This window comes from Ochotona curzoniae, unplaced genomic scaffold (genome assembly GCF_017591425.1).
Source record: "Ochotona curzoniae isolate NIBS_2020 unplaced genomic scaffold, NIBS_Ocur_1.0 contig_883, whole genome shotgun sequence".
Classification (NCBI taxonomy): Eukaryota; Metazoa; Chordata; class Mammalia; order Lagomorpha; family Ochotonidae; genus Ochotona; species Ochotona curzoniae.
In genome coordinates this window covers 25,901,094-25,927,680 of record NW_024466599.1, presented here as the reverse complement: position 1 = coordinate 25,927,680, position 26,587 = coordinate 25,901,094, and the positions used below count along the sequence as shown (strand labels likewise).

The window sequence follows — 26,587 nt, the reverse complement described above, 5'->3', positions numbered from 1 at the left end:
CATGTCAGGTGTTTTTTTCTCTGCCTCATTGAAATATCTACTAAGGCTTTATAATTTTAGTCATTCCTAATAGTTCGGAAATAATATGTGGTCAGATTAAATTATTTCTTTTTTACATGTGGTGAAGAAATGTTGACATGGTGAATCATTTTGTCAAAAAACAGAAAAGAATCTCAAAGTAGTGGTCATAATTTATCAGTGCTTCGAGTGTTCTCTTTAAGTGGATTTGTGATTCCAGAGATACTCTTGAATATGCAAAAATGAGAAAGAGCAAACCCTACCAAATTTAAGGTCTAAGTCATTTCACTCTGGGAAGCCAGTGTTTTTTTTTTTTTTTTTGCGGGAAAATATATGGAAAACTGCCAGGGAAAAGTGATACGAGGTTAGGATAGTAAAACTGCTAGTAGAGTCTAACAGAGCACCAGGCTTTGTAAGTCTTCAGCACTGTTTCTGAATTTGTAAGCTTTTGAGATTGTAGGTTTTGTGAGGGAGCTATATAGCCATACCATGTATCATGATTATATTCTTAAAAGCAATTGTAGTTTATAGCATGTCTTCTGTTTGGACTGGATGCAGTTTGCCAGACACTCTCAGAAATCTAGTTATGGTTTTCGTAGTATGGTAGACATCTTTGATCTGTCTAATTTAAATACATGTCTTGTTTTCCAGTGATTTCAATATATGTGTCCGTTAGTTTATTTAAAACAATGGAAATATTTAAATCATTTAAAACAAAACATTATTTAAACATTGCTAACTGAATTCATAATTGAATAAAGTTTAAGTAATTACTTTAACATGTACAGTGTTTGTCTTGATATTTGCAGTTTTGATTGAGTTAGGTTATTCAGAAAAATACTCTTTCTGAAGATAATAATTGAATTTTCTCATTCAGCTGACATCTCCATATTCAGCCTTTTAATATAGCATTTATTTTCCCATTAGATTGTTAGGAAAAAACCATTGCCTGATAGTAGTGAAGACCGAGATACGAAAGAAGCTCTAAAGGAGTTTGACTTCTTGGTTACGTCAGAGGAAGGAGACGGAGACTCCAGAAGCACAGGAGATGGAACTGACTGGGGTAAGGAAGCATGCTAGATCATGCCTGGGATGTTAAATAAATCAAAGAAATTAACACTTTATCAAGAGGCTAGCATCTTGCGGCACCATAATGTTGATATTTTGAACAACCTATGGGCTTTTCCTACTGTCAGGTTTCATCCAGAGTATGTACAGATATGTTTGGGAAAACTTTAAAAAATCCTTTCATTTTATCTATCTATTTACAGATATTTATATGTAATGTGAAAATACATTTAATTAAAATGCAGAATATTCTATTTTCTGCCAACACAGTACAGTTTGCAAATCTAGATTTTGTGGAGATTAAGTATGGAACATAGAGAGGATTGTGGAAGTCTCAGCTCTGGCATCTTCTGTGCAAAGAAACTGTGAATAAAAAATTGTAGTTACTCATTCTAGTTTAGGTTTTGATAACCTGTATTTTCTATATCCCTTATTTTCTTTTTCCTTTTGTTAATTTTTTCCTGAGATTATTTTAAATAAATCCAGTATTTCAAACATTTACTAAAAGTTACAGCAAGTTTTTTTGGGGGAAACTTCTTATAGCATGTATTATTTTAGGCTTGCTTAGGTCAATATCAATAGGCAAGGTTGTGATAAACACTTCACAAGTATTCTGTCGCGTGTGTATGTGTACACATTCTATATATGAATGAGTAAAAGAGAATGAGAGATTGAGAATGAAAGCAAGTTTTCTCCTAAAGTGGAAGAGTTCTAAAACTCAGTTAGTTCATGTTCTCTGTGCTTAGTAGATAAGGCTTGGAAATCAGTAGCTGTACTCATTTTTTCTTGGGGCTTTTCTTTGGGTCAATTTACAACATACAGAACTTTCAAATTCATATTTTATGCACTAAAAAAAGGCTAAGATTATTTTCCCATGTTTGTGATCTATTGTCGTAAGGGTAAAAGACCCAGTCATCTGATGATATAATGTAAGTCCCTGCTTATAGTGTCTCTGGTTTTGAAATTGATTTTATGGGGCCAGCGTTGTGGCATAGCAGGTTGAGTTGACGCCCTCAATGCTGACATTCCATAAGCACACAGTTTAAGCCCTGGCTGCTTCACTTCTGATCGAGCTCCCTGCTAATGGCCTGGGAAAAGCAACTAAGACAGCCCATGTCCTGGACCCCTGCACCCATGTGGGAGATCTGGAGGAAGCCCCTGGCCTTTGTGACCATTTGAGGAGTTAACCAGAGGATAAAAGATATTCTTTTATCTGTCTCTCTCAGAAGCTCTGCCTTTCGAGTAAATAAATAAATCTTTGAAAACATTTTGTGTAAAGCAAGATCACACAGATTACTCATGAAGGATTTAGGAAAGTAGTTTTCCAAACAACTGAATATTGTATTGGGTAAAAGTAGTGACAGCCTCTTCCAGCTTGGCCAGCTTGACACTGACTCTTGCTCTTTACCCTTTAATCGGCAGATATAAAATCAGCTTGCATTCACACCTTTGTAGAAGACTTTTTTTTTTTTTGCCTTGAGTAAAAGAAATCAATGTTGGTTTCCCCTTTTTAGTTGTTGTTTTAAAGTACACTGTTTATTTTACTGTAATGTCTGTAAGTCTGAGGGAGATTAGTAGGGAATGTGCGCAGAAGTCAGATTCTGTGTGGCTGTGCTGAATGTGGGGAAAAATCCCTCAAATTTCCTGAGCTATTTATCCAAGGAGGGAGAAAAAGAAAGGTTTTTGGTTCAAACAACTGGAAATATGGCACTGCCATCCAGTGAGGTGAGCATCCACATTGAAGGAGCGGGTTAGGAAGAGGAGGGGATTTGGAGTTTTGGTATATCTGTCTTCCTACCCTGGATGTAGTATGAACAGCTACAATTCTGAGCCAACTCTCTGTATGTTATCGTATAGGAATTCTTTTGTTGTAACTGTAAAGTGTATAATGTATTTACTCTTTAAATTTTCTTCTTTTGAAACAATGACAGTTATCAAATTTCTTTTCTAACAGAAAATTCCTGTTTTAAGAATTTATAAACTAAGACATCAACACATTGTTTTAAATTTTAAAGTAAGGTTGATTGCTAACCTTTACAAAATACTATTTAAAACCTGTGAGATCAAAATGACCATTTTCTGGACACAGCCAAAAATATGAAATTCTTAAAAGTAATTGGAAAGTATGTTGCACAATCTCTTCATCTTATTTTGTTGCGTAAATCAATACTTACATGACTCAGTTCTAGTAGATTTCAAAATAGAATGAAAATTGGAGGTCCTTGATTGTAAAGGGTCTGAACTTCATTTACTGAGAGATGTTAAAATCTTTCAGGATTTTTTGTACCCCCTATTCTGTCTCTTCTGAGAGAAGTGTGTTTTTCTTACCTTAGAAATGGAATCTATCAATTTTTCTAGCTGTTATGTGTCACATCTAATGCGTGGACATTGAGTATACTTTTTGAAGTAATGATACTTTGAGGAAAATGGTTGTTAACATCTTTCAGACATATTGACTTAAATGTGTTCAATATTTTATTGAAAAAGGTTGTTTCATTTGTTTCACTCTGTTTAGAAAAGGAAGACCAGTGTCTTATGCCTGAAGCCTGGAATGTGGACCAGGGAGTAATTACCAAACTCAAGGAACAGTACAAAAAGGAGAGAAAGGGGAAAAAAGGGGTGAAGAGTAAGTGGAAAACATTGTATCCTTAAATTGTAAATCTTGCCTCTTTTTCATCTCCATTTTTTTCAATGTTTTCCTAAAACTGCTTACTCTGTTTCATTTCTGTTTCTGACTTCTCTCCTGTTCACCTGTTCAGGGGTTGAAATTAAGTGGTTAGCTACTCGATTGTAAGCTTTAATAATAATAATAATAAAAAAATTCCTTACTTATGACTGTGAATCAAATTATCCTAGTAGCAAAATAGCTTAATAAGTGTTGGTCCATGAATTCATGGACGATATTTTGAATATTTAAAATATATATGCTTAATTACAATGTTTATATTCATTGCAGTTTTTACATCTCATGTAGCATTCCCTTTGGCAATCCACAAGAATTGTTTCTTACAATTTTAGATCTTGGAGACATAAAGAAAGTTAATTTCTACCCCTGAATATTTTTTATTTACAGTACACAGTTCATTTGCTCTCACCACTGTATGTTATACAGGGCACAAAGTCAAACACATAACCTTTAAAAGTATTATTTTAATGCAAAAAAAACTAATGTAAAAATTTGATCAGTTCATAAAAAATATGACCAATTACATTTTTTGTCTATTCAATGAAATGTGTTGACACATTGAAAACAGAAGCCAAAATTGGATTTTTAGCCCTGTGAATCATATATGTAGAACTTTACATTGCGCATATTAGTAAAGTTTAGTATAGATCTGGTTAAGTATTTAAAATAGAAACATGGAAGTTTCCAAAACATCTTTTATGGGAGCATCTTTTATAGAAGAGTCAGATTCAACTACCTCCTTGTTGCTTCTGCCCCCATTGGTGGTATGAACATAAATCTCCCTTTTTTTGTTATAGGAGTTTCATCTTTCAGTAATTGAAATATTATAAAGCTAGATTTTGAAAATCTAATCTAAAAACAATCTAACCTAGTGAGAAATGTGTATGTATTTTAAAGTAGCAAAAGACTTTGGAAAGATATACTTTTCTTAATGTTAGCGTCAAGGTTTATCAAAAACCAGTCGTTCCTGTTAGGAAATTCTTTTACAACTTGTTAGTTGCTTAAAAACAATTATATTTTTATTTAAAATATGTTAAATTAAAAATTCCTTATCTTGAGTTAGTAAAAATGTCCGTTGTATATGTTAACATCATAGGAAAGCTGCACCATAAAAGGTGCCATTGTCTGCCTCACTGTTAATTATATCAGAACAAGAATGAGGAATATTAGAACAAAAGAACATTTTTTTGTACCTTTTATCCAGTGTGATAAAACAGGTAATCTTAACAAATACAGTGGGAAATGTCTTGTCATGACTTTTTTGAGAAATGACAAAATCAGTTTAACTGGGACTTTGAAGTTTGTTTGGGTATCACACACAAAAAAAAGTTTCCCAATTCAAGCCAGTGCTCATGTATATATTTTTAGTTCATTGTACTACAAAAATTGGTTTTGAAGGTAAAAATTGACTGATAGAAAAGGGTAGCCAGGAGCTATATAGAATCTATTTACTCTTCTATTGATTATTCAGTGCTTTTCAAATATCAGTGTATTATTGTAGTTGGAATTTAGCACATAAGGTGTAAAACTGCACCATTTGACTGGAAGGTGTTCTTGTTAATGGAAACAGCTAAGTTTTCTGAATCTGGGAATTCTGGTCCATTTTTAGGCATATACTACATAGTTTTTATAGGACAATGAAGAATGTCCCTAGGAAACAAAGTTTGACCTCTTTCACTGAAGATAGATTGTAAAAAAAATTTGACTACATTTTATCTTGTTATTTGTGTTCATGTTATTTCAATTAAAGATACCAGCCTGAGAACAAGTGAAGGCTCGTAATAGTAGAACTGAGGCAAAGCTTTAAATTAATACATGAAGCATTCACTTACAAACTACGATATACATCTTTTAATTGATTTGTTAATCATAAGAAAGGTTTGAGTCTTTTTAATATGATCTAGTTGAAGTATTTCCAGTCAAATTGTGTATTCCAGTTATACTAGAAATACGTTTCTAGCTATTAGTTAAAATTGCTTTAAAATAGTTGTATTCTTTGGTGGTGTAGGAAAATCCATAACGTGCTATGGGTAAGATTTTCCCATTCTTAATTAAACTTGTAACAGGAAAAACTACCGAAGATCTGTTTCAGCCTCTATCCTATATAAAACAGTCAAAACAGGGATGTGGGAGAATGAAGAATCGAAGCCCAGGTAAGGAATTGGCAGGGCATAAGGCTCCACCTCGGGTATGATTCCTTCAAGACGCAAGGCAGTTCATGCAGCTTATCTCCAACAGCAGTGTTACTGTTCAGACTCAGGTCAGAGCAGGCTCGCAGTCTGTTAGCAGCCTTCATTAAGGTGGTAGACAAAGTCTGTATTATAGACCAATATTACTTGTGTGGTCCACATGAACAGGAAGTACTTTTTAAGGCAAATTGATATTCCCTTATGTTAATTATAAAAATACATGTAAAATATAATTACTTATAGGAAATAGTAACTTTTTAAAAGAGTCTGCAAATTTTGAAAATAAATATTTTTCATTAATCCAGTAGGATGTTTTTAAAGATAAATGTTGACGTGTGAACTATATTTATTGTACCATTTTGATGCAGTGGAATAATTCTATTTCCTCTTTTTTTCCCTTCTCCTACCTTTTTTTTTTTTTTGGATAGGGCCCAATAGGTCAAAACTACAAGATATGCTTGCTAATTTGAGAGATGTTGATGAACTTCCTTCATTGCAGCCATCTGTGGGTTCACCTTCCAGACCTAGTAGCTCCAGACTTCCTGAACATGAAATTAATAGGGCAGATGAAGGCAAGTATTTTACATCCCTTGTACCTCAGCAAGCACGTGACGGGCAGCCCTCAGTAAAGTCATCAGAGAGGACTCCCATATTTGAGAATTTAATTCTGCAATTGTTTGATCCACATGAATTTTCCCACATGCAAGTTTAATTTCAATTTCAGTCTTCAAAGTAAGGGTAGGGCCATATTGCTGACTTTGAGACTCAGGAATATTTAAGCAGTTCATCCTTGATACATGGAAACAGAGGGGAAAAAAATCACTTGAAAGTTTAATCACGTCTTCTGCCTTCTTTTTTTCTCATTTCCTCCTGCCACCTCCTCCCCTTTTTAAGATGAATTTATACTAGAAAGTCAGATACACAGAGAGCAGGAGAGACAGAGGAAGACCTTCCATCCCCAATGGCCGCAGTGGCCAGAGGGGGCCGATCCAAAGGCAGGTCCCTGGAGCTCTTCCCGGTTTCCCACACGGGTGCAGGAACCCAAGGCTTTGGGCCATCCTCCACTGCTTTCCCAGGCTGCAAGCAGGGAGTTAGACGGGCAGTAGGGCTGCCAGGATTAGAACCAGCACCCATAATTGATCCTGGGCATGCAAGCGAGGACTTTAGCTGCTAGGCTATCACACCAGTCCCTTTTAAATAAGAGTTATTTATTTTTATTGGAAAGTCAGATTTACAAAGATAAAGAAAGACATAGGAAGTCTTCTCTCTGCTGGTTCACTCCTCAAGTGGCTGCAATGCCAGAGTTGACCTTATCTGAAACCAGGAGCAGGAGCTTCTTCCTGGTTACCCTCTACTTGGTCTGTCCTCTACTGCTTTCCCAGGCTACAGTAGGGAGCTGGAAGGGAACTGGAGCAGCTGGAATATGAACTAGCACCCATATGAGATCCTGACACATGACAGGCGACGATTTAGCCACTAGGCTACAGCACCAGACCTGTAGACACAAGCTTTGAGTTTACTTATAAGGATATAAAGTACTTATGGGTTAAAATTGATTTTTTAAATAATCTTTTTAAGATTTTTTTTGAGAGTCAGTGTGACAGAGAGAATGAGAGTCAGAGAAGTTTTCCATTTCCAAATAGCCAAAGGCAGAAACCAAGATCCTTATTCAGCGTCCCACAAACGGGTGCAAGAGTTGAAGCACTTGGACCGTCCTCCATTGCTTTTTCCCAGGGTATTAGCAGGGAGCTGCATCAGAAGTGGAACACTCAAGACTTGAAGCAGTGTCCATATGGTATGCCAGTATTGCAGGGGGCAGTTTTACCACAATAGCATCCTGAAAATTGATTTTACAGTGTACATTTCTGTTAACTGAAAATCCAAGATCGCAAGAAAATATTTTAATAAAAAAATTTTCAAGCTTCATTTAAAAAATTGCCTTGATCTGAAATCCTGGAAGTATTTACTATGTGTATAACCATTCAAATGATTGTTCATGGAGCAAAACAGCACAAGAAAAAACCATGGTATAATCAAAAATGTTTTTCTTTTAGTAAGGTTCTTGAATTCAGATGTATTTTTAAAAACAGATAAAGCGAAAAAACGTTGATTATAGATTTTCATGTTGGATACTTTTTCAGTGAAATCGCCGATGCATTAGTAATCGGTTGTTAGAGTTCGCATTGGCGTACTTGGGGTGAATTGTTAGGCCGTGCTGTCCATGGAGTTTGTTGGAGGAAGGCTCGTGTCTGAAGAAATCCTGGTGCTCGGGCCTGCTGTGGCTCAGTGTGAGGAAACAAAACTTAATCCGTTTCATGTATTTGAAGATTAGACCTGGATAGGGGGGAAAAAAGTAGCTTTTTTCTTGTTCTCAGAAGGAGCTTTTCAGAGGTTTTGTCTCAGATTATGCATAAATTTGGCAGAGTTCTAATAAGAAAATGGAGTACTACGTTCTGAGTGACACATAGGCAAAGGCGTAATACAAGCGAGAAATGCCTTTAGTAGAAAAGTTTTGGAAAATCTGAACCTTAAAGCATTAAATGTTTCTCTTCCTTCTGCAGGTTTGGTCCTTAGCCTCATGCCTTAATGCATATTTCTCCGAAGTAGAAAGAGCATTCAGGAACTAGATTGTGGGTTTGATTGTATATAATTGACACTTCCTGGTCGCTAGTGTATGTTCAGGAACACCTCCCATAGGCTGTGTATACCGTGTAATTCTATTACTTTAGTTTGAATAATTCAAAAAGCAATGCCCTGCTGAAGAGGCAGTTAAATAATTTTTAAAAGCTCCTTTGGACCAATAGTGTTTAGTTGCCTAATAGAGTTTAAGGTTCCTTAGGAAGCAGTCGAGTGACACTGATGTCCATTGTTGCCTTCTCTTCACTTCGAGTCCCAGTGTTCTCTGATGTGTGAGGAGGCAGCTGCTGCCATCCTTATTTTGAAGTTTATGTAGTGGTTTCTAAAATTTTAGTTAAAATTGACCCACACAATGTGTATGTTGAATTTCAGGATCCTTAATTTTCTGTAGTCATTTTTATTTCAAAACAAGAGTTATCTGGAAATCTTAGAAATGAAAGCAAAGTAAGAATTGGACAAGCATGTATTGTTGCAGCACCAAATTAATAACCTTAATAACCTGCCCATTTTACCACTAGTTGGTCAAGAAATAGAACGGTCCCCAGACTCTACAAGTCCTGGTTCTCATCATCCTTTCCCTGCCCTGAGCTGATGCTGGTTTGTAGCACTACATACTAATTCTGTCCCATAATGGTGCACTGCAATTTTAATGATTTTTATTTGGAATTTTCTGTATTCTTTCAAAATTAACCAATGTTAATTTTAAGAGACTCGCAGTGCCTGCAGTGACTTTTATATATGTTTAGTGAATGTTACAGCCTGTTTGAGTAATTAACGTAGAATTTCAAATGAGGAAAACTTGCTTTCCTTTTCATATTGCTTCCTTCCTTTCTCTCTCTCTCTTTCATTCATCTTACTTAAAGATTTACTTATTCGAAGGTTAGTTACAGAGGTAGAATGGAGAGGGAGGGAGGGGGAGAGAGAAAAGAGCAAAGGAAGCAAAGAAAGAAGAAAGGGAGAAAAGAATGATAAATAGAGAGATCTTCCAGATAATTGACTTCCCAGGTGGGCACAAAAGCCGGTGCTGAGCCAGGCGCTTCATCCTGAGCTCCTGAGTGGGTCCCAAGGACCCACAGACCTGGACCGTCTTCCGCTGCTTGTAGTAGATGGTTAGTAGGGACTGGATTGGAAGAGTAGTAGCTGGTCACTAACCAATGCCATGTGCGATACTGGTGTGGCATGTGCTAGCCTTGTGTTACTTTCTGTATAGTGCAGAGAGAAGAAAAATTAATTATTGTATTTGTTTTTCTAATTGGATGATCCCTTTAGCTGTGGTTAAGGTATGAAAAAAGCAATAAATTTCTTAGATTTTTTTTGTTCACTGAATTTTTTTTGTTTAAAAGCATTTTATAATAACTGAATGTATACATGCCCTTGTAAGAAATTTGTGCAAGCAAATGAGTCTAAAGTGTTGTCTCATCAGAGGAATTTTATGTTTCCTTTTAGTGGAAGCATTAACATTTCCTCCTTCTTCTGGAAAATCATTCATCATGGGAGCGGATGAAGCGCTTGAAAGTGAACTGGGACTTGGAGAGTTAGCAGGCCTTACAGTGGCCAACGAAGCTGATTCACTAACTTACGATGTAAGTAGTTATTTTTCATGAATATAGAAATGATTTTTCATGAATATAGACATAGAGCTTGGTTCAGTTTTAGTTGTAAATCTTAAACGTTGCTTTTGTTGCTTTAAGTCAGCCGTCATTTCTGCTGCTGGTCCTTTAATGGTGGTTTGACTCTTTTCTAAAATTTTATTTATGATTTTGTTGTCAAAGTTTGATTTTATCTTTAATTAAATTTCTTCAAATTGTTACATCTTTTTAAATAAGAGACTGGTAGAATTATGATTCCTTATGAAGGACTACACCACTGTAGTAACATGGGGAAAATCTGTCGGCGGGTGGGAGTTTGCGGGGGAATCCCAGTCTATACAAAATTGTACCACATAATTCAAAATAAAAATATAAAAAAACAAAATCATTACATCTTTGTGACTATATTTTCATTCTTAGCTATGTACAGATTTTGCACACTCTTTGTCAATTTAAAATTTCCTGCAGCATTTTCTTGCCTTTTCAAGTGTATATATGTGTATATAAATCATATACATATTATATAATCATAATTATTTAAGTTATACATGCACATATGCATATACACGTGTGTATACATACACATTTCATTTAAAAAGCAGCCTCATAGAGATCAACAGAGAGGTGTTTTAGCTCTTAGAGTGAATGACGACCAGGGCTGGGTCGTGCTGAAGTCAGAAGCCTGGAACTCCATGCAAGCTGCCAGTGTGGCTAGCAGGGCTCGAAGTCCTTGGGCCATCTTCTACTGTTTCCCCAGGCAAAGTAGCAGGGAGCAATATTCATGGAGCTAAAAATTAAAAAAAAAAAAGTGGAGAACCAACAATTTAGGGAAGAAAGAAGGCTAAGGTCCTGGGAGAACACAGCCTGCAGGGGTGAAGCCAATGTTGGAGTGTTTTTCCCAGCCGTGTTTTGCAGGGCTGTGTGTCGCCAAGGAATAGGAACTGATAGAACCTACCAGGCAGCTGAGGAACAACTGGGACTCAAATCAGCACCCTGTTACAGGATGGGCTCCCTCTGGTCTTTTTGATCCTAGTAAGCCTGATTATTTCTAAGTTGGAGACTGTATTGCTGCTATGTCTTGTTTCCTGTTTATTTACACTGCAGTCCCTATGTGCAGTTTTTTTTTTTAATGTCTAAATAATTCTATTTGGCAAGCTATTTGTAGAAATAGCCTTAGACCTAAGGTGATATCTTCCTCTAGACAATCTATTCATTAACCCTTTTTCAGCAGTCTATATCCACTAAAAATCTGTGATCAGTTTCCTCCAGTTTCAAAGCTTGAGATGATCCGAGCCTGACCTACAGTCTCTGACAGCGCTTGTTTGGGATGCAGCTCTTTGAAGCTGTTGCTAAAGCAGTGCAGTACACCATGCCTCAGTTTCCTGGTAGTTGGAATGAAAGCCAAATTTTTGCAGTTGTTGAGATTCAGTTGTATTTGCTTTACCAGTGGAATATTGTCTTTAGATGTTTGATTGTGTATTCTATTTGTAACAGTCTCCATTTCCGCTCTGTAAACCTGGTTTCTAACTTGATGTAGAAAATTATCTTCTATTAAAAAAAATTTTAAAAATTTCAACTCAAGTATGATCATATTCTAAAATCTTAACTTGTTTAAGGGTAACTTAGTTATTTAATTCCTACCCAAAGTTATTCTTTCTGTACTATATAATAGTTTGAATTACTTGTTTTTTAAAGTATTGTGATGATAATCTGTTTTGCATTATGACTTGATTCACTTTGTATATTGAATTATATTCACTTTTCTTGTTACAACTGTCATATTTCTTCAAAGAAAACTTGCTAATTTTGCATATTGAACTGGTTATTTACATTAAAAATATTGTTTTGAAAAAATGTTTTGAAAGTTGCAAGAAGTGATGATTTAACGGCAGATCTATAAGAAGTAATGTTAATAGATGTTTTTGCATTATCTTGAACTAAATATATAAGTATCTTTGTTTCATTTCTTTAATAGATAGCAAACAATAAAGATGCATTGAGGAAAACATGGAATCCCAAGTTTACATTACGAAGTCACTTTGATGGCATTCGAGCCCTTGCTTTCCACCCTATTGAGCCTGTTTTGATAACAGCATCAGAGGATCACACATTAAAAATGTGGAATTTGCAGAAAACAGCCCCAGCCAAAAAGTAAGAATATTCTATTTTTGAGTATTTTTTAAAAAAGATTTGTTTGTTTGAAAGGCAGAAAAGAGTTGCTTTTCCATCCTTCCAGGGCTGGGCCATGCAGAAATCAAAAGTCAGCAGCTTTGTCCAGGTCTCCCATGTTGGTGGCAGGAACTCCTGCCTCTCAGGCACGTTAGCAGGGAGCTGGGTTAGAAGCAGAGCAGCCAGGACATGAATCAGTTCTCTGGTTATAGAATGTGGGTGTTGCAAATGGCAGCTTATATCACTGTGTTGCCAAAGCACGTGCCCTTACATACTGTATTACTTGCTAGGATGTCCGAAATATCTCATTCGGGTTACTGTGTCATTCAGTTTAGAGGTTTTTTCGTGCAATTTAATGTTGGGTTAGAAAACTGATACTTAGGAAAAAATGGAGAAAAATATTGAAACAAATTTCTTGCTGATGCTCGTTTATTAAGCCATACCTTCACATGTAAATAATAGTGGCCTGTTTAATTTTGAACTTAAAACTTGGAAATAATTTTAGGAAAGAAGGCGTATATCTATAAAAACCGCCATGCTATATAGAAAATGATAAGTATGTGTTGTACTTGGCTTCAAACAGTCACAACCACTCTTAGTGTGGTGTGCCCATGTCGGTGTTTTGAGTATGAATAAGCTGTGACTTTGTAGTATCAAGGTAGGCATATTAATGTCTTTATAGGAAAACAAGGAAATTATCAAGTACTTTCTTGTAGCAGGCCTTCTATGTGCACAGTAGGTCCTAGGCTGTTTAATATTGTAGAATATCATTTAAAATTGTTGGTATTTAGAATTATCCTCAGTTTTCTGTTCTATTTTAATTATAGGGTAATATGAGGTTCTAAAAAGATCAAATAACTGGCCCCGGCACGGTGGCCTAGTGGCTAAAGTCCTCACCTTGAACACACTGGGATCCCATATGGATGCCGGTTCTAATCTGGGGTGCTCCACTTCCCATCCAGCTCTCTGCATATGGCCTGGGAGAGCAGTCGAGGAAGGCCCAAATCCTTGGGACCCTGCACCTGTGTGGGAGACCTGGAGGAAGTTCCTGGTTCCTGGCTTCAGATTGGTGCAGCTCTGGCCGTTGTGGTCACTTGGGGAGTGAATCATTGGATGGAGGATCTTCCTCTCTGTCTCTCCTCCTCTCTTTATATCTGACTTTCCAATAAAAATTAAATAAATCTTAAAAAAGAAAAAAGATTAAATAACTTGCCTGGAGTTAGTGATGCAGTTGAAAATCGAATTCAGAAATCCATCCCTTCAAAATCCTGTTGTTTCTCTTGAGCAAAGCCTTATCTCAACTGGACATTTTGACAGTCCTAAAATCACTGTTCTGTTGTACAGTACTACTGCTGAACAAGGAGTTTTGATTCTTCATGTTATAAAAATGTGATTGGTATTGGGTAAGCTTGTTTTTGTATCCTGGGATTGGGAATGGTATATTATCGTAGTATTTGTAATTTCTAAAGAATTTAATGATGGGCTCAGTGATAACTGTTTGCTGCTGAAACTTTAGGTGATTAAAGTGTTTTTTCTCTCTGATTCAGGAGCACTTCTCTGGATGTAGAGCCTATCTATACATTTAGGGCTCATAGGTAAGTATACGCTTTCTCTTTATTTTATGCCAGTTGTCTGCAAGATATTTTACTTATGTGTCTGTTTTTTTTAATTTAGTAGTACATTTTTGTAAATGCTAAAGAAGCTGACAGATAATGCTGAATGCAAATTTATTATAAAATTAGAAATTCCTACTAAAATTGGGTTTTGTATGTTTAAATAATATGTGTGCATTTATTAAAGTAAAATTGAGGTGAATGGATTTTAAACATTAGAAACCCATACTTTGTTTTTTCTTAAAGATGTCTTAGATAACCTAGATACAAATATGGAAAGTTGGTTTTGTTTATTGGAATTGCACATTATATGCTTAACCTATTTAAACTTATGGGATAATAAATATCTTTTAATTTTTATAGGTCATATATTTACTGTTGCGTAACCTCATTTTAAATTTTTTTACAATCCTTCAAAAAATGTAAAGAGGTTCTTAGTTTGAGGACTGTGTACAGGACTCATAGATTGGATTCGACCTGTTGGACTGTAGGTTATAACCATTGACTTAGCAGAGAAAGAAGAATGAAAAAAATGCCTTAGTGGTATTTTTATTGATTATAAAGAGAAAAACCATTTGAATGATTAAACATCATTAGTTTTAAAGTTAGGCATATTATCAAATTGACTTTTAATATAATTTTTTTGTCTCCAGAGGTCCTGTTCTTTGTGTTGTAATGAGCAGCAATGGTGAGCAGTGTTACAGTGGTGGTTCTGATGGACTAATCCAGGGCTGGAATACCACTAATCCCAACATTGACCCCTATGACTCATATGGTACGTGATTTCCCAAAAGTCTGAGAGAGTAAAATGTTTTCTTTTTATATGTTTTTTCATAGTATCTATAGGTTATGTATACCTTAATTCATTATGGTTCTATGTTTGGAATCAGAAGTATTTTAGATGTTGGAGTTTTTTTCCCCCTGTTTTGTAATACTTGCTTTTGCATAATAAGATATCCTGGGGAATGGGGCCCATATTTAAACACTAAGTTCATTTGTGTTCAGCATCCACTTATCTTTATTATGCCACTGTTTTGATTGTGACCCATCTCAAGAGATCAGAGGATTTTTTCATTTGTGGAGTAATGTCATTCAGACTATAAACATATAATTAGATATTTTTGAAAACTAATAGGTGAAAGAATTATTTTTGTTGTTGTTAAAAAATAGATAACGATATTTAGGAATCAGTATAATGTGTGAAGAAAAAAAAGTCATACTACCAGAGGAAATGGTTCCTACTCCTCAGAAACTTGCTAGTTGGAAGTGCTAGCTTGACTGACTGTGGCTTTCCTTTTAGGCATCTCTACAGTCCTTGATACCTTATTAGCTTATAGTCCTCTTTCATCGCCACCCTTAACAAATGACTTTGAAGGAAAAATAAAAGTTGGGGCAGTCATCATTTGATCAATTATTGGAGGAATAGGGAGGCCTATCACTTTAGAAGTTCAGGACATCCAAGCCCTTAAAATACTTAAAATGTCTGAAAAGTTAAGTGTCTTGTATTTTTTAGAACAGTCTCATAAATCATAAATCTATGTTATATCACTAAAATTTCCCTAGCTTTCTCAGGGTCATATTTGCATCGCTTCATTATCAGTATAGACTAATTTTGCACCAAACCTGAGTTGAGGTAAAAAATTTAATAAAAATTTCTTCTAATATTTACTTATCTGAAAGAGTGAGGATGAGAACATCATGGTTGTAAGCTAGTCAGGTAAGAGACGAAGATAGGAAACAGGTGTGGAGAGAGAGAGAGGCTCTTCCTTCCACTGGTTCACTTCCCAAATGGCTGCAACAGCTGTTGTAGGGACAGACTGAAGCCAGGAACCAGGAACTGCACTCGGAACTCTCATGTGAGTGGTTACAGGCCAAGCACTTGGGCCATCCTTTGCTGCTTTCTCAGGCACATTAGCAGGGAGCTGGATCAGAAGTGAAGCAGCCAGGCCATAAGCTGGTGTTCATTTGGGATGCTGATGTGGCAGAAGCAGGCTTACCCTCTGCGCCATGATGCTGACCCCACCCTCCTCTGGCAAATTTGTTTTACTGACTTCTTTTTTTTTTAATATTGTATTGTCTGTGTTCCCTGTGCTTCGTAAAATCCCTTTAAGTAGTTCTCTCAACTTAAATATCTGCATTTATCATGGCTCTAACTCATTCTTTGTAGTGTACTAATATTCTTTGGGAGATTGAATCTCTTTCTGTGGCTTTATATACTATCAAATCACTGATGCCTACAGGAAATTTCAGATTGCTGCTTTCATTGCCTATAAATTCCAGCAGATTTTGTGTTTCTTCATTCTTTTTAGTTGGTAGAACCACTAGAATTACCCAAGCAGAAACATGAGGGTGTTACTTTGATTTTTTTTCCTCTAACATGTTTTCTGTAACTTGTTAATTATCTTTTTATATGATTCCCTAAGTATTTCTTGAATTTGCTGTGGCTTTTTACCACAAATACACATATGTGTATGTATATGTGTAGAATAATGTTTTCATCACTCTTCCAGTGTACTGATCCAGTCCCCTTGCTTTGGTCTGATTCTTCTGTACTACAGCTATGCTTGTCTTATTAAATACTTACCCTCACTGCTCTTTTTAGGTTCCTGTCACTTCTGGGATAGCTTCTAATTCTCTTAACGTGTCATAGAAATTCCACCATGAACTTACGTTATTCATCTCCTATATTTCCTGTTTCACACTCCTACATGACAGTAATACTGAAATTGCTTAGAACTTTCTTTTCCTATTATTTTATTTTTCCTGTTGTGTTTCATAGGTGTTGGCCTCCTTGCCAGGCACACCTTCCTACTTTCTGACTAGCTGACACCTATATATTATGTGTCATACGCTCCAAGAAGTTGCCACTCATCCTGGTTACCTTCCATGTTAACTGTGTGTCACTTGTGCCTCCTCCCAGTGTTACTCTGTCAGGGCAGGGGCAGTGTTGTGTCCTCGTCACTGTGTGATGCAAACGTTAGTCACAGTGCCTGGTGCACATTTGATGGTAGATCTGAGAGGAGGGAAAGGCATTTCCAAATTTAACTCTGTGACCCATCTTGAAAAGTCAGTTCTTAGAATCCTTGTGAAGTTTAATAATGAAATTTTCCGGAGAAACTTTTTCATGAGGCTATGCTAACTAACTCCTCAACTTCCTTCCCCCTCTTCTCCCCATACACATGATCTACATTTCAGTTGTTGTTTGAAGACTTGGGGATTCCTGTACCTCTCAAGTCCTCCTCACTGCAGGTGTCATGCTTCCAGGCATGATTGCCATATTCATTGTAGAGCAGGATAAGTGGCCAGGAGGGTTCAAGGCCACAATGTTGCAAGTGTTCAGAGGAGGGAAAAGCTTCTTAACTTCTCAGGGAATGCAGTTAAATCCAAATGCTGTGTATTGACTGTCTTAAAAATATAGACAAGAGGAAGAGAAAAGGAAATACCTGCCTTTTTTACATTTGTGTATTTCCGAGCCACTCCCCCACCCCCCCTTTTTTTTATTACTGCAGGATCTTAGAGTAATAATAAACTTGGAAACATTCTTCACAATTGTCAGATGCTTTTATTTATACATTTTATTTTCTTTGCATTCTAAGTACCTTGATAATTTGAGTTTTCTCCTCCCAATTTTGCAACTTGTTGCGTTTTCATATAGATCCTTCTGTTTTAAGAGGACCTCTGTTGGGCCACACGGATGCAGTGTGGGGTTTGGCCTACAGTGCAGCACACCAGCGTTTGTTGTCCTGTTCAGCAGATGGCACTCTGAGGTTGTGGAATACAGCCGAGGCGGCTCCAGCATTGACTGTATTTAATGATAATCAAGGTATAGGCTTTTCAAGATTATTTTACAAAATATTTATGAAATATACTGAAGACAAGCAAGTGATTCTGTGAACTTACTGTTAATTATGCTCTAAATTCTTAATGTCTCCTAAGTTGTTTTGCGTCCTTTCCAGTCAGTTCCTTCTCGCTGTTACCAGTTAGAGGTCCTCACTTTTGTGATTTCTTTTAGTCGTAGGTTAGTATTAGCTCTTCTCTTCAAGTCAAATATGTATTGAAATTTGTGAAATGTATTGAAATTGAAATGTGTGAAATAGTACAGTATATATTTTATATCAGACATTTTACTGACTATAATGTTTCTGTAATTCATCTGTGTCATAACAGTTTGTTTTTGTTGATTGCCTGATATTCTTTCACTAAGCTGTAATTTTGTCTGTTCATTTACCTCTTGATGGACATACAGGTTATTCCCAGGTTTGGGCTAGTAACACACCTGCTGTGGACATTCATATATTTTTGATGCAGATGGGTGGGCACCTAGAAGTATAACTTCTGGACTTTGCAGTGGGTGTTTATGTTTTGGAAAATTGTGAGAAAAAATTTTCCAAAGTGACTGTGGCATCTTTTATCACTGATGGCAATGTATGAGAGCTCTGTTGCCCTTGATGCTTATCGGTATTTGCTATTATAAGTCTCTTTTAACAATTGCCACATACTTGTCTGTATTCTTTGATAAAATACATAATTTGAGATCTGCATGATTAACAGTTAATAAAAGTATGCATGTTATATAAATAAAAAAATATCCACCATGGTTTTTCATGGGGTTTGGCCTCACACATGCGTTCTTTGAGCATATTAGTTGAATTATAGGTAGAACATCTGCTTAACTGATAGGGATAATAAAATAATCTAGAGTTAAAAGTTATAAAAAGTTGTAAGTATAATCCATTGGTTGGGTATGAATTAATTCTTAATCTGATAAAAAGATTTATTTCTTAAAGAAATCTTGTCATGATCTGTAATGCTAGATTTTAAGCATGTTTAAAATTAAATCCTTTAATTGTCATTCTTTTGTTTGTTTTTGGTCTCTTTTAGAATTAGGAATCCCTGCTTCTGTGGATCTGGTAAGCAGTGACCCAAGCCTTATGGTAGCATCATTCAGCAAAGGGTACACCAGCATCTTTAACATGGAAACACAACAACGCATTCTTACTTTAGAGTCCAGTCCAGATACAAGTACGTACACTACTTTCAAATAGATTTTATCTGAATCAGTTTTTAATTTAAATTATAAATAGTAGAGTCAACAATGAGAAGTACTTGTGATTATGAAGTTGTCAGCTTTCTGCGTCTCAGAGCACAGTTACTTAAAAGGATATAATGCTTTACATTTGATTTTAAGAATTTAGATTAGGTTTATAACAGTACTATTTACGATAGAATTCGCACTATTCCAAAGAGGACTTCAGCTTATGTTATAACAAAGGATTAACTTTAAGTTTAATTAGGAGAAAGCAATATTTATTCTGCATAGAAAATAAAAAGGGCCGAGCTCTGTGGCTGTTGGAGATGCCTGATGCTTTGGCCTGAGTTGCAGTCTGAGACTCAGTGGAGTGGACTAGGGGTTGCTTACACTTATGAAGGACTGTGCAGAGCAACACGTGCCAGCAGTGGAAGAAAGTCAGATGTGGCACCATGACTTCATTGAGCGTCAAGTTCAAGAGTGTCAGTTGTACCTGGGTTGTTCTCAGCAGCCTCAAGTACCTGTGGTGGATTTTCAGGCAGAAGTTAAACAGGTGTTCTTTCCTTTCTCACAATTAAATGTTTTAAATTACCTGTTTATTATATAACTGACATAACTCGATACTAATTAGAATGAAGATCATATTGCACCTCTTATAATCCCAAATACGAAGCTTTCTGGTGGATACAAGAGGTTAGGAACCAAAATATTTTCTTCGGTTATGAAGAAGATACTGTGGTCCTTTTAAAACTTTTCAACCATCGCTTTCTTTGGTTATGATCCAATCAGTTTAAGTTCCAATTAACAAAGAAAACTACACACATGTGCATTGTTGTTTTAGTCAGAGAGCTATCTTTAATAGTAATTAAACGGGGTGTGTGTGTGAACATCTTTGTGTAAGCAAACATTTGCATGTGTATATACTCATAGTGTGCATCCTTGCATGTGCTGATCTCTCTGCTGCTCTGTCTTAAAACGTCATCTATTCCATTTTGACGGTCTTCATTTTCCCTTTAGAGTCTAGTATACTCTGTGTTTTACTTATTTCTTCCTGATACTCAGAATTGTTTGGGAAAGTAGCATGAATAAAACTTTTACCTGTTTGGATGTTAAAAAAAAGAAAAAAAGTAAGGATCAGAATTATAAATTTTAATAAAGAGATATTTTTCCCCCAAGAAGTACAGTTTTGGGACCAACATTGTGGTGTAGTGGGTGAAACCACCACCTGTGAAGCCAACATCCCAAATAGGTGCTAGTTGAAGTCCTGGCTGCTCCACTTCCAGCCCAGCTCCCTACTACTGGCCTGGGAGCCACAGATGTGAACTCCTGCACCCGCATAGCTCCATGTTCTGCTGATTTCCTGAGCCATTAGAGGGTAGCTGGGTAGATCAGCTGAGCAAGGTGGTAGCACTTTTTTCTTTTCAGAAATGTAACCATCGGACATTCTGAGTCATACTGAAAATATTTCAGAAAACTGCTGAGAATATTTTTAATTAAAACAATGCTTTGAAATAAGTGATGATTATTTTAAAGTATGATTTAAAAAACCTGACATTTCCTGAATGACTGGCTTTTATTACTTTTAGAGTTATATAATACAAACTTAAATTAATCCTTTATTCCATTTTTTACTATGGATTATGCTTTTGCTGTTTATATTTGACTATGATGTTATATTCCAGAATTTAGTAGATTCCTTTTTTTATATATACTTTTAGTTTCTTTGAAAGCGGGGACACACACACACACACACATCTTCCATCTACTGGATCACTCCCTGAAGGGCTATAACAGCCAAGGCTGGGCCAGGCTGAAGTCAGGGTCCTGGAAATGCATCAGGTTCTCCCGCATGGGTAGCAGAAACTCAAGTCCTTGAGCCATCATCCCTGCTCCCCAGATACATTAATGACCAGCTGATTTAGAAGCCAAGCATCCAGGATTGGAACCCTGACTCTAATATGGAATGTGAGATTCCAAGTAGTACCTTGGCTCACTGGTTACTTGACTTTGATAAGTCAAAGGTAGTTGAAGCATATATTGAGTACCTGTAAATCCAACGTAAAGATGAATATTTCTAAGTCATAAGCTAATAACTGGATATTCGGAGGATTGATTGCTTTGCGTTGTTGGAATGGCTTGCTAGGCCTTCAGTTTGTTTTGATATTCTTCGTATATTGCCAACTTTATCTAATTTACCAACAAGTAGAAAAGCTTCCTTAGAAGTCTTACCCAGAGTGAGTTTACACAAAGTGAGTCTTGGTATACTCACATCTCGTACAGGAGTCCTGATTGTGTTTTTGATTCCATCTGCTTGTTGGTGTGTAGCTTGTTAACTCCTAGTTGGCTTCCTACCATTCACATTGGACTCAGATTGAGTTCCTGGCTTCTGGCTGTTGGCTTTGGAGAGGGATGCAACAGATTGGAGATACCTCTCTGTTTGGCTCTCTGTCTTCTTTCTCTCTTCCTCTGCTTTGCAAGTTAAAACAACAATAAAACATTGCCATATAATAAAACTTTCTTTTGTCTGCTTCCATAATTTGATTTATGTCATACTCATTTTCTAAATAAGTGAAGCTACTTTCAGGAACTTTTCTTTCAGAATATATGGAATTTTTCACCTAAGGTATGTCTGGTAACTGTTTTGCTCCAGCTAGATCTTACAAAAGATATTGTTCTGTGATCTGTTATCTCTGGATGAAAAATAGTCATAGTTTGGATTTTGGAATTAGTATCCCCTTGTTTGTTGTTTTTAAGATTTATTCACTTGTTTTGGAAAGGCAGATTCATAGAGAGAAAGAGAAAGAGATCTTCCATCTACTGATTCACTCTCAAGTGGCTGTGATGGCCAGAGCTGAGCTGCGATGGCTAAAGCCAGGAATTAGGAGCTTCTTCCACATTTTACCCATCCACCCTGGGCACATGCAGGATCCCAAGGCTTTGGGACGTTCTCTGCTGCTTTTCCAGGCCACAAGCACAGAGCTGAATGGGAAGTAGAGCAGCCAGGTCGTGAACTGGTGCCCATATGGGATCCTAGAGCATTCACTGTGAGGATTTAGCTATTGAGCCATCATGCCAGGCCCAGGGACTCTACTGGTCTCATGTGGCACCATAGATTGTAAGTGTAGAAAAGGAAATTTTGGTTTTTTACTGCTTCCACATTTATCAGTCTAGTGTATGTGAGACAATTCTCATTTTCTAAGATTGAGATTGTGGAAACAATTGCAGAATAAAACTAAAGACAAAGACAAATTATTTACTTTTTCAGTTTGTTAGATGAATCTTCAGATCTCTTTTGTGTGAAAAAATCCCTGTATTTACTTTATGTTGCTCTTTAATTTTTCCTTTTAGCAGCCAACTCTTCCTGCCAAATCAATAGAGTCATCAGTCATCCTACTCTGCCGATCAGCATCACTGCTCACGAAGATAGACACATCAAATTCTATGATAACAATACAGGTAAGACTTGCCTAAGAAGTGGTTTTTAATCAAGCAAAAGAAGAAAGAAACCCTGCAAAAAAAGGTTGGCTGCTTTTGGTCTGTTTTGTTGGCATCTTGGTTAAGGAATAGACACTCCCTCAATTCAGTGTGTGGTCGTGCCACCCCAGTCTACTGAGGCCAGTCTTTATTATTTACAATAGATGGATTATTTTGGTTTGTTTTGTGGCGAGTAGATGGTTGGAGCCATGTTATCACTTGAAACAAAATGAAAAATTAGTTAAATTGGAAATAAAAGTAGTCTGTTTCTATGGTGCATTGCAGTAATTATGGGAAAATAGAAACATGTTGGAAGTAGAAAGATAGGTTCATTACACATTGTAATAAATTATTGCATAGCCTTATTCAATATTTAGTTACTCAGTTATCAGGTAGCCCTGTTCTGTGTTGCAAATGGAAAATTCAGAGGTCATCTGCCTTAGTTTTCCGAGGGCTAATCTTTCTGTGTTGTAATACTATTTGATCCCAATTGATTTTGAAGTGGAACATGAGGGGTTTTCACAGGGTTTTGGAGTTAATATCACAAATATGAAAGAAATTCATGAAAAGTGTGCTGGGAGGAAAGCACCCTTGTATTTATAGCCATTTTTAACTGGACTGTTACTGTCTTTGTTGACATGATAACTTTTCTTTGTTAATATGTTAACTTGTGCTGGTTTTGCTTAACTGCTAGTGAGAAGTAGTTCCATAGATTAAATCCTTTTCCATGTGTTGTTCCCACTAAAAGTATGACCATGTTTGCGTTTTGTTCCTTTGTCTCATTCTTTGTAAATTTGAACTCTCTTGCTACAACCCATACGATTTGTCCATTACTAAAGTTTGCAAAGTAGGTCATTAATGATACCTGAATTCTAACTAATGGGCATAACTTGAGAGGATGTTTATGCAGAAATTAGTGATTTCCATTTTGTGTTTTAAAAGACAAGCATTTGCAATGAAGGAATCTCAACTGAACTTGAACTGAGGTTATGCAGCAAGGTGGAGGAATCCACTATGGGGGGGAGGAGTGTAGGAAGGGTGGGGGGAATCCCCAGTGCTTATAAAACTGTATCACATAATACGATGTTAATAACAATTAAAAATAAATAAAAATGAAAAAAAATAAAAGACAAGCATTATATATATTTAATTTTTATACATAATATATATACAATATAATTTGAGTTGTTTTTCTTCATTATTATTACCATGACTAGAGGCAAGAGGGAGATACACGATTTAGATGATGTAAAAAAAGTTAATCAACAGAGATGGAGAAACTAATGTTAACATGGTGGCTAATGCATATTCAGGATGCAGAAAATCATCAGTAATGGTTACTCTTTTGTCCAAAGGCAAACTGATCCACTCAATGGTAGCTCACCTAGAAGCTGTTACAAGTTTAGCAGTTGATCCTAATGGCCTGTACTTGATGTCTGGCAGTAAGTACATCAACTACAAATTATTCATTTATTTATTTTTATCATCCTCTTGCAAGTCTGATTTTCCCTTTTCATTTTCTTTTGTTTGGTATAGGTCATGACTGCTCAATACGGTTGTGGAATCTAGAAAGTAAGACGTGTATTCAAGAGTTCACAGCTCATCGGAAAAAGTTTGAAGAATCGATTCATGATGTTGCTTTCCACCCATCCAAATGCTACATTGCCAGTGCTGGAGCTGATGCATTGGCTAAAGTCTTTGTATGACACACTGCATCGTTTTCATCATCTAGCTCTTTATAAATAATTGACTAACTGCACAAAAGAGATACAGAAGACCAGGGCAAGAATCAGCTCATCTTGCCTTTTTGTTCTACTGAAGGAGCACAGAGAACATTTGTTAAAAGCATAGTTTCGCAATTCGTATACTGTTTTCTAAAATTAAAGTTTGTCCAGGTTGCTGCAAGCTCAGTTTAATCTGTGAACTTGAAAACTCTCTCAAATTGTCTCCAAAATAGGCCCTTTTATTTCTGAGGTGGTTCTCATTTGCTAAGCAGGCCTGAGCGACACAGGTTTAGCTTGTCCCTATTGATATGTGGTGTGTTGTAATAGATAATTAAAAAGCTTGGTGGCTGGAAATGAGTAGAGGAAAAGCAGAAACTTAGATCTAGTTCTCCTCTGACAACTCTTACTAAACATGTTAGTCAAACAGTAATCCTTACTCTGTCTGCTGTACTAATGAATCCCTTTGTGTATGATGACCAGGCAGTGTTAAAATTAGCTTACTTTAGCTGTTTGCATAAAGCGACTGGCAAAACATCTTATCTGTTAGAGGAGGAAAATGCAGTAATATGTTACACATATAATTACTCAGAAATTCTGAACAACTAATTAGTTTGTGAGCAGATTTCTTTATTGTATTACAGTTTTGGAAATAGATTTGGCAACATTCTCAAGTTTAGCTGTCAGGCACTCGCCATTATAAATAGTCAATAGAGTCTGCTTTTACTAAAGTATTTAACTTACTCCGATTTGAGATCTGTTTGTTTTTAAGGGCAAGCAGGGCATATCTCTGTAATAATTTCTTTTTTCAAATTTGTTTTATTCCTATGAAGTGGTTCTTATTGATGAATTCTTACCTTTCAGTGACTGAAGGGACGGAAGTTACTACCAGTACTCATTTCTCAGCACCTGCTTAACCATGCTTCTGCTGATCTGTTCTTTGTCTTTCACATTCATGTTATCTGAGACCTACCAAAAGTAATTCATCATTATGAAGTTTTAAGAGTCCAAAGAAAATGGTTAACCTCAGGCAGTTGCTTTTGAAGTACTAAATAAAGGAAATAAAGGATATTAACATATCCAAGAAGAAGAACCTCCTATGAAAGAGTTCCATGACTAACAAGGGCTAAAAGAGTCTCTCTTTCTCTCTCTCCCCCCTGCCCCCAACCTCCATTGTTTAATTGGAATCCATGTTGGAATGCACAGTGCTAAGGCTTCTCTGATCCTACCCTATCTATGACCTTATATTATATGTGGTTTACCTGTGGGATTTCCACAAGCCACTACCTAGAATGAGTCCCTTGTTTAACAGCTGTCATGCCTCTCCTCATACTTTTTCTCTTGTTGGTCTGAAATTGTAGTGAAGAATCTAAAAGTTATAAATAAATTGCTGAAGTTCAGCACTTCACCAAAATTTATAATAGGTTCTCAGACTTTTTTAAAAAGTATACCCGTAAGTATTTAACAGATTAAAGTAATTCTTACATTCCTGTCCTCATATATTCCATTGTCATGGCCATGACACTTATGTACATTTATTCCTGGAAGAAGTACTCTAGTGGTGATGTGGATAATAATTGACAGTACTTCTCTAGTATTTCTGCTTGTCCGCCTCTAGAATTCTGCAGTGTACAGGCAAATTGCCTTAAAAAAAAAAAAAAACAAAAACCTGTGCTCAATTTGCCTGATTGTTGTACAGATATGCTATAGTATTTTAAAACAGCTTCATTTTTATTTAATCTTTGTGCTTTGATTAACAAGCAGGCTTGAACTCCTTTTTCTAATCAGATGAATTGACCTAGATGTGAGCTATGAGGTGAATGTGTGTATTTCTGTGCAAATTGAATATCCCACATTGTGTTTAGTAAATTTCTTTTGATTCTTCACAAAGGGAAGAACAGGTTGTTGCTAACCTAACACTGTAGAAGAATACTGGAAAATCTAGTCAGGTACCCCTCCTTGGTATATTTATAATGGACCACCACAAAGCTATTGTTCTGCCAGTTACTGCTTCAATTACTCTTCAAGGTCTGTAGTGCCTACCTATGTCACTGAATTCTGAAAACCAAGACATTCATTCACTGTTGATTTTATACCTCATGGTTGAAAATTTTCTGTTAGTGAGTGGAAAATAACCATGAATATGCACAATGCATATAATGGAACTGTTGAAAGTTCCTTAGAAAGCCAGTGCTGTATCACTAAAGACTGTACACAGAATGATTTCTTCTCCACTCGTACTGTATGATCTCAGCCTAGAAGTGAACCAAAGCTGTCTTCCAACCAGATGGTAGCATATACGTTTGTCTGACTTTTCCCCAACCTATTGAGCATTCACAAAGCGAACAAATGCAAGATTCAGATAGTCATCAAAATACTTTCATAATGCTTGAT

The 26,587-nt window shown here is 36.3% G+C and overlaps 1 protein-coding gene across 3 annotated transcripts in view; it reads left to right on the top strand.

Moving 5' to 3' along the window:
* Window positions 1-26,348, top strand: part of STRN (striatin) — a 100,616-nt gene extending 74,268 nt beyond the window's left edge. The window contains exons 7-19 of one of the 3 annotated variants that reach the window (XM_040993069.1): window positions 946-1,081; window positions 3,602-3,712; window positions 5,839-5,925; window positions 6,390-6,533; window positions 10,045-10,181; window positions 12,163-12,338; window positions 13,904-13,951; window positions 14,623-14,744; window positions 17,625-17,792; window positions 18,851-18,991; window positions 22,347-22,454; window positions 23,828-23,914; window positions 24,009-26,348. In XM_040993069.1, the coding sequence (XP_040849003.1) occupies window positions 946-1,081; window positions 3,602-3,712; window positions 5,839-5,925; window positions 6,390-6,533; window positions 10,045-10,181; window positions 12,163-12,338; window positions 13,904-13,951; window positions 14,623-14,744; window positions 17,625-17,792; window positions 18,851-18,991; window positions 22,347-22,454; window positions 23,828-23,914; window positions 24,009-24,178 (1,635 nt within the window). In that variant the 3' untranslated portion in view covers window positions 24,179-26,348. The remainder of the gene's footprint in view (window positions 1-945; window positions 1,082-3,601; window positions 3,713-5,838; window positions 5,926-6,389; window positions 6,534-10,044; window positions 10,182-12,162; window positions 12,339-13,903; window positions 13,952-14,622; window positions 14,745-17,624; window positions 17,793-18,850; window positions 18,992-22,346; window positions 22,455-23,827; window positions 23,915-24,008) is intronic. The other 2 variants (XM_040993070.1, XM_040993071.1) reach the window with 2 other exon arrangements.
* The last annotated feature ends 239 nt before the right edge of the window (window positions 26,349-26,587 follow it).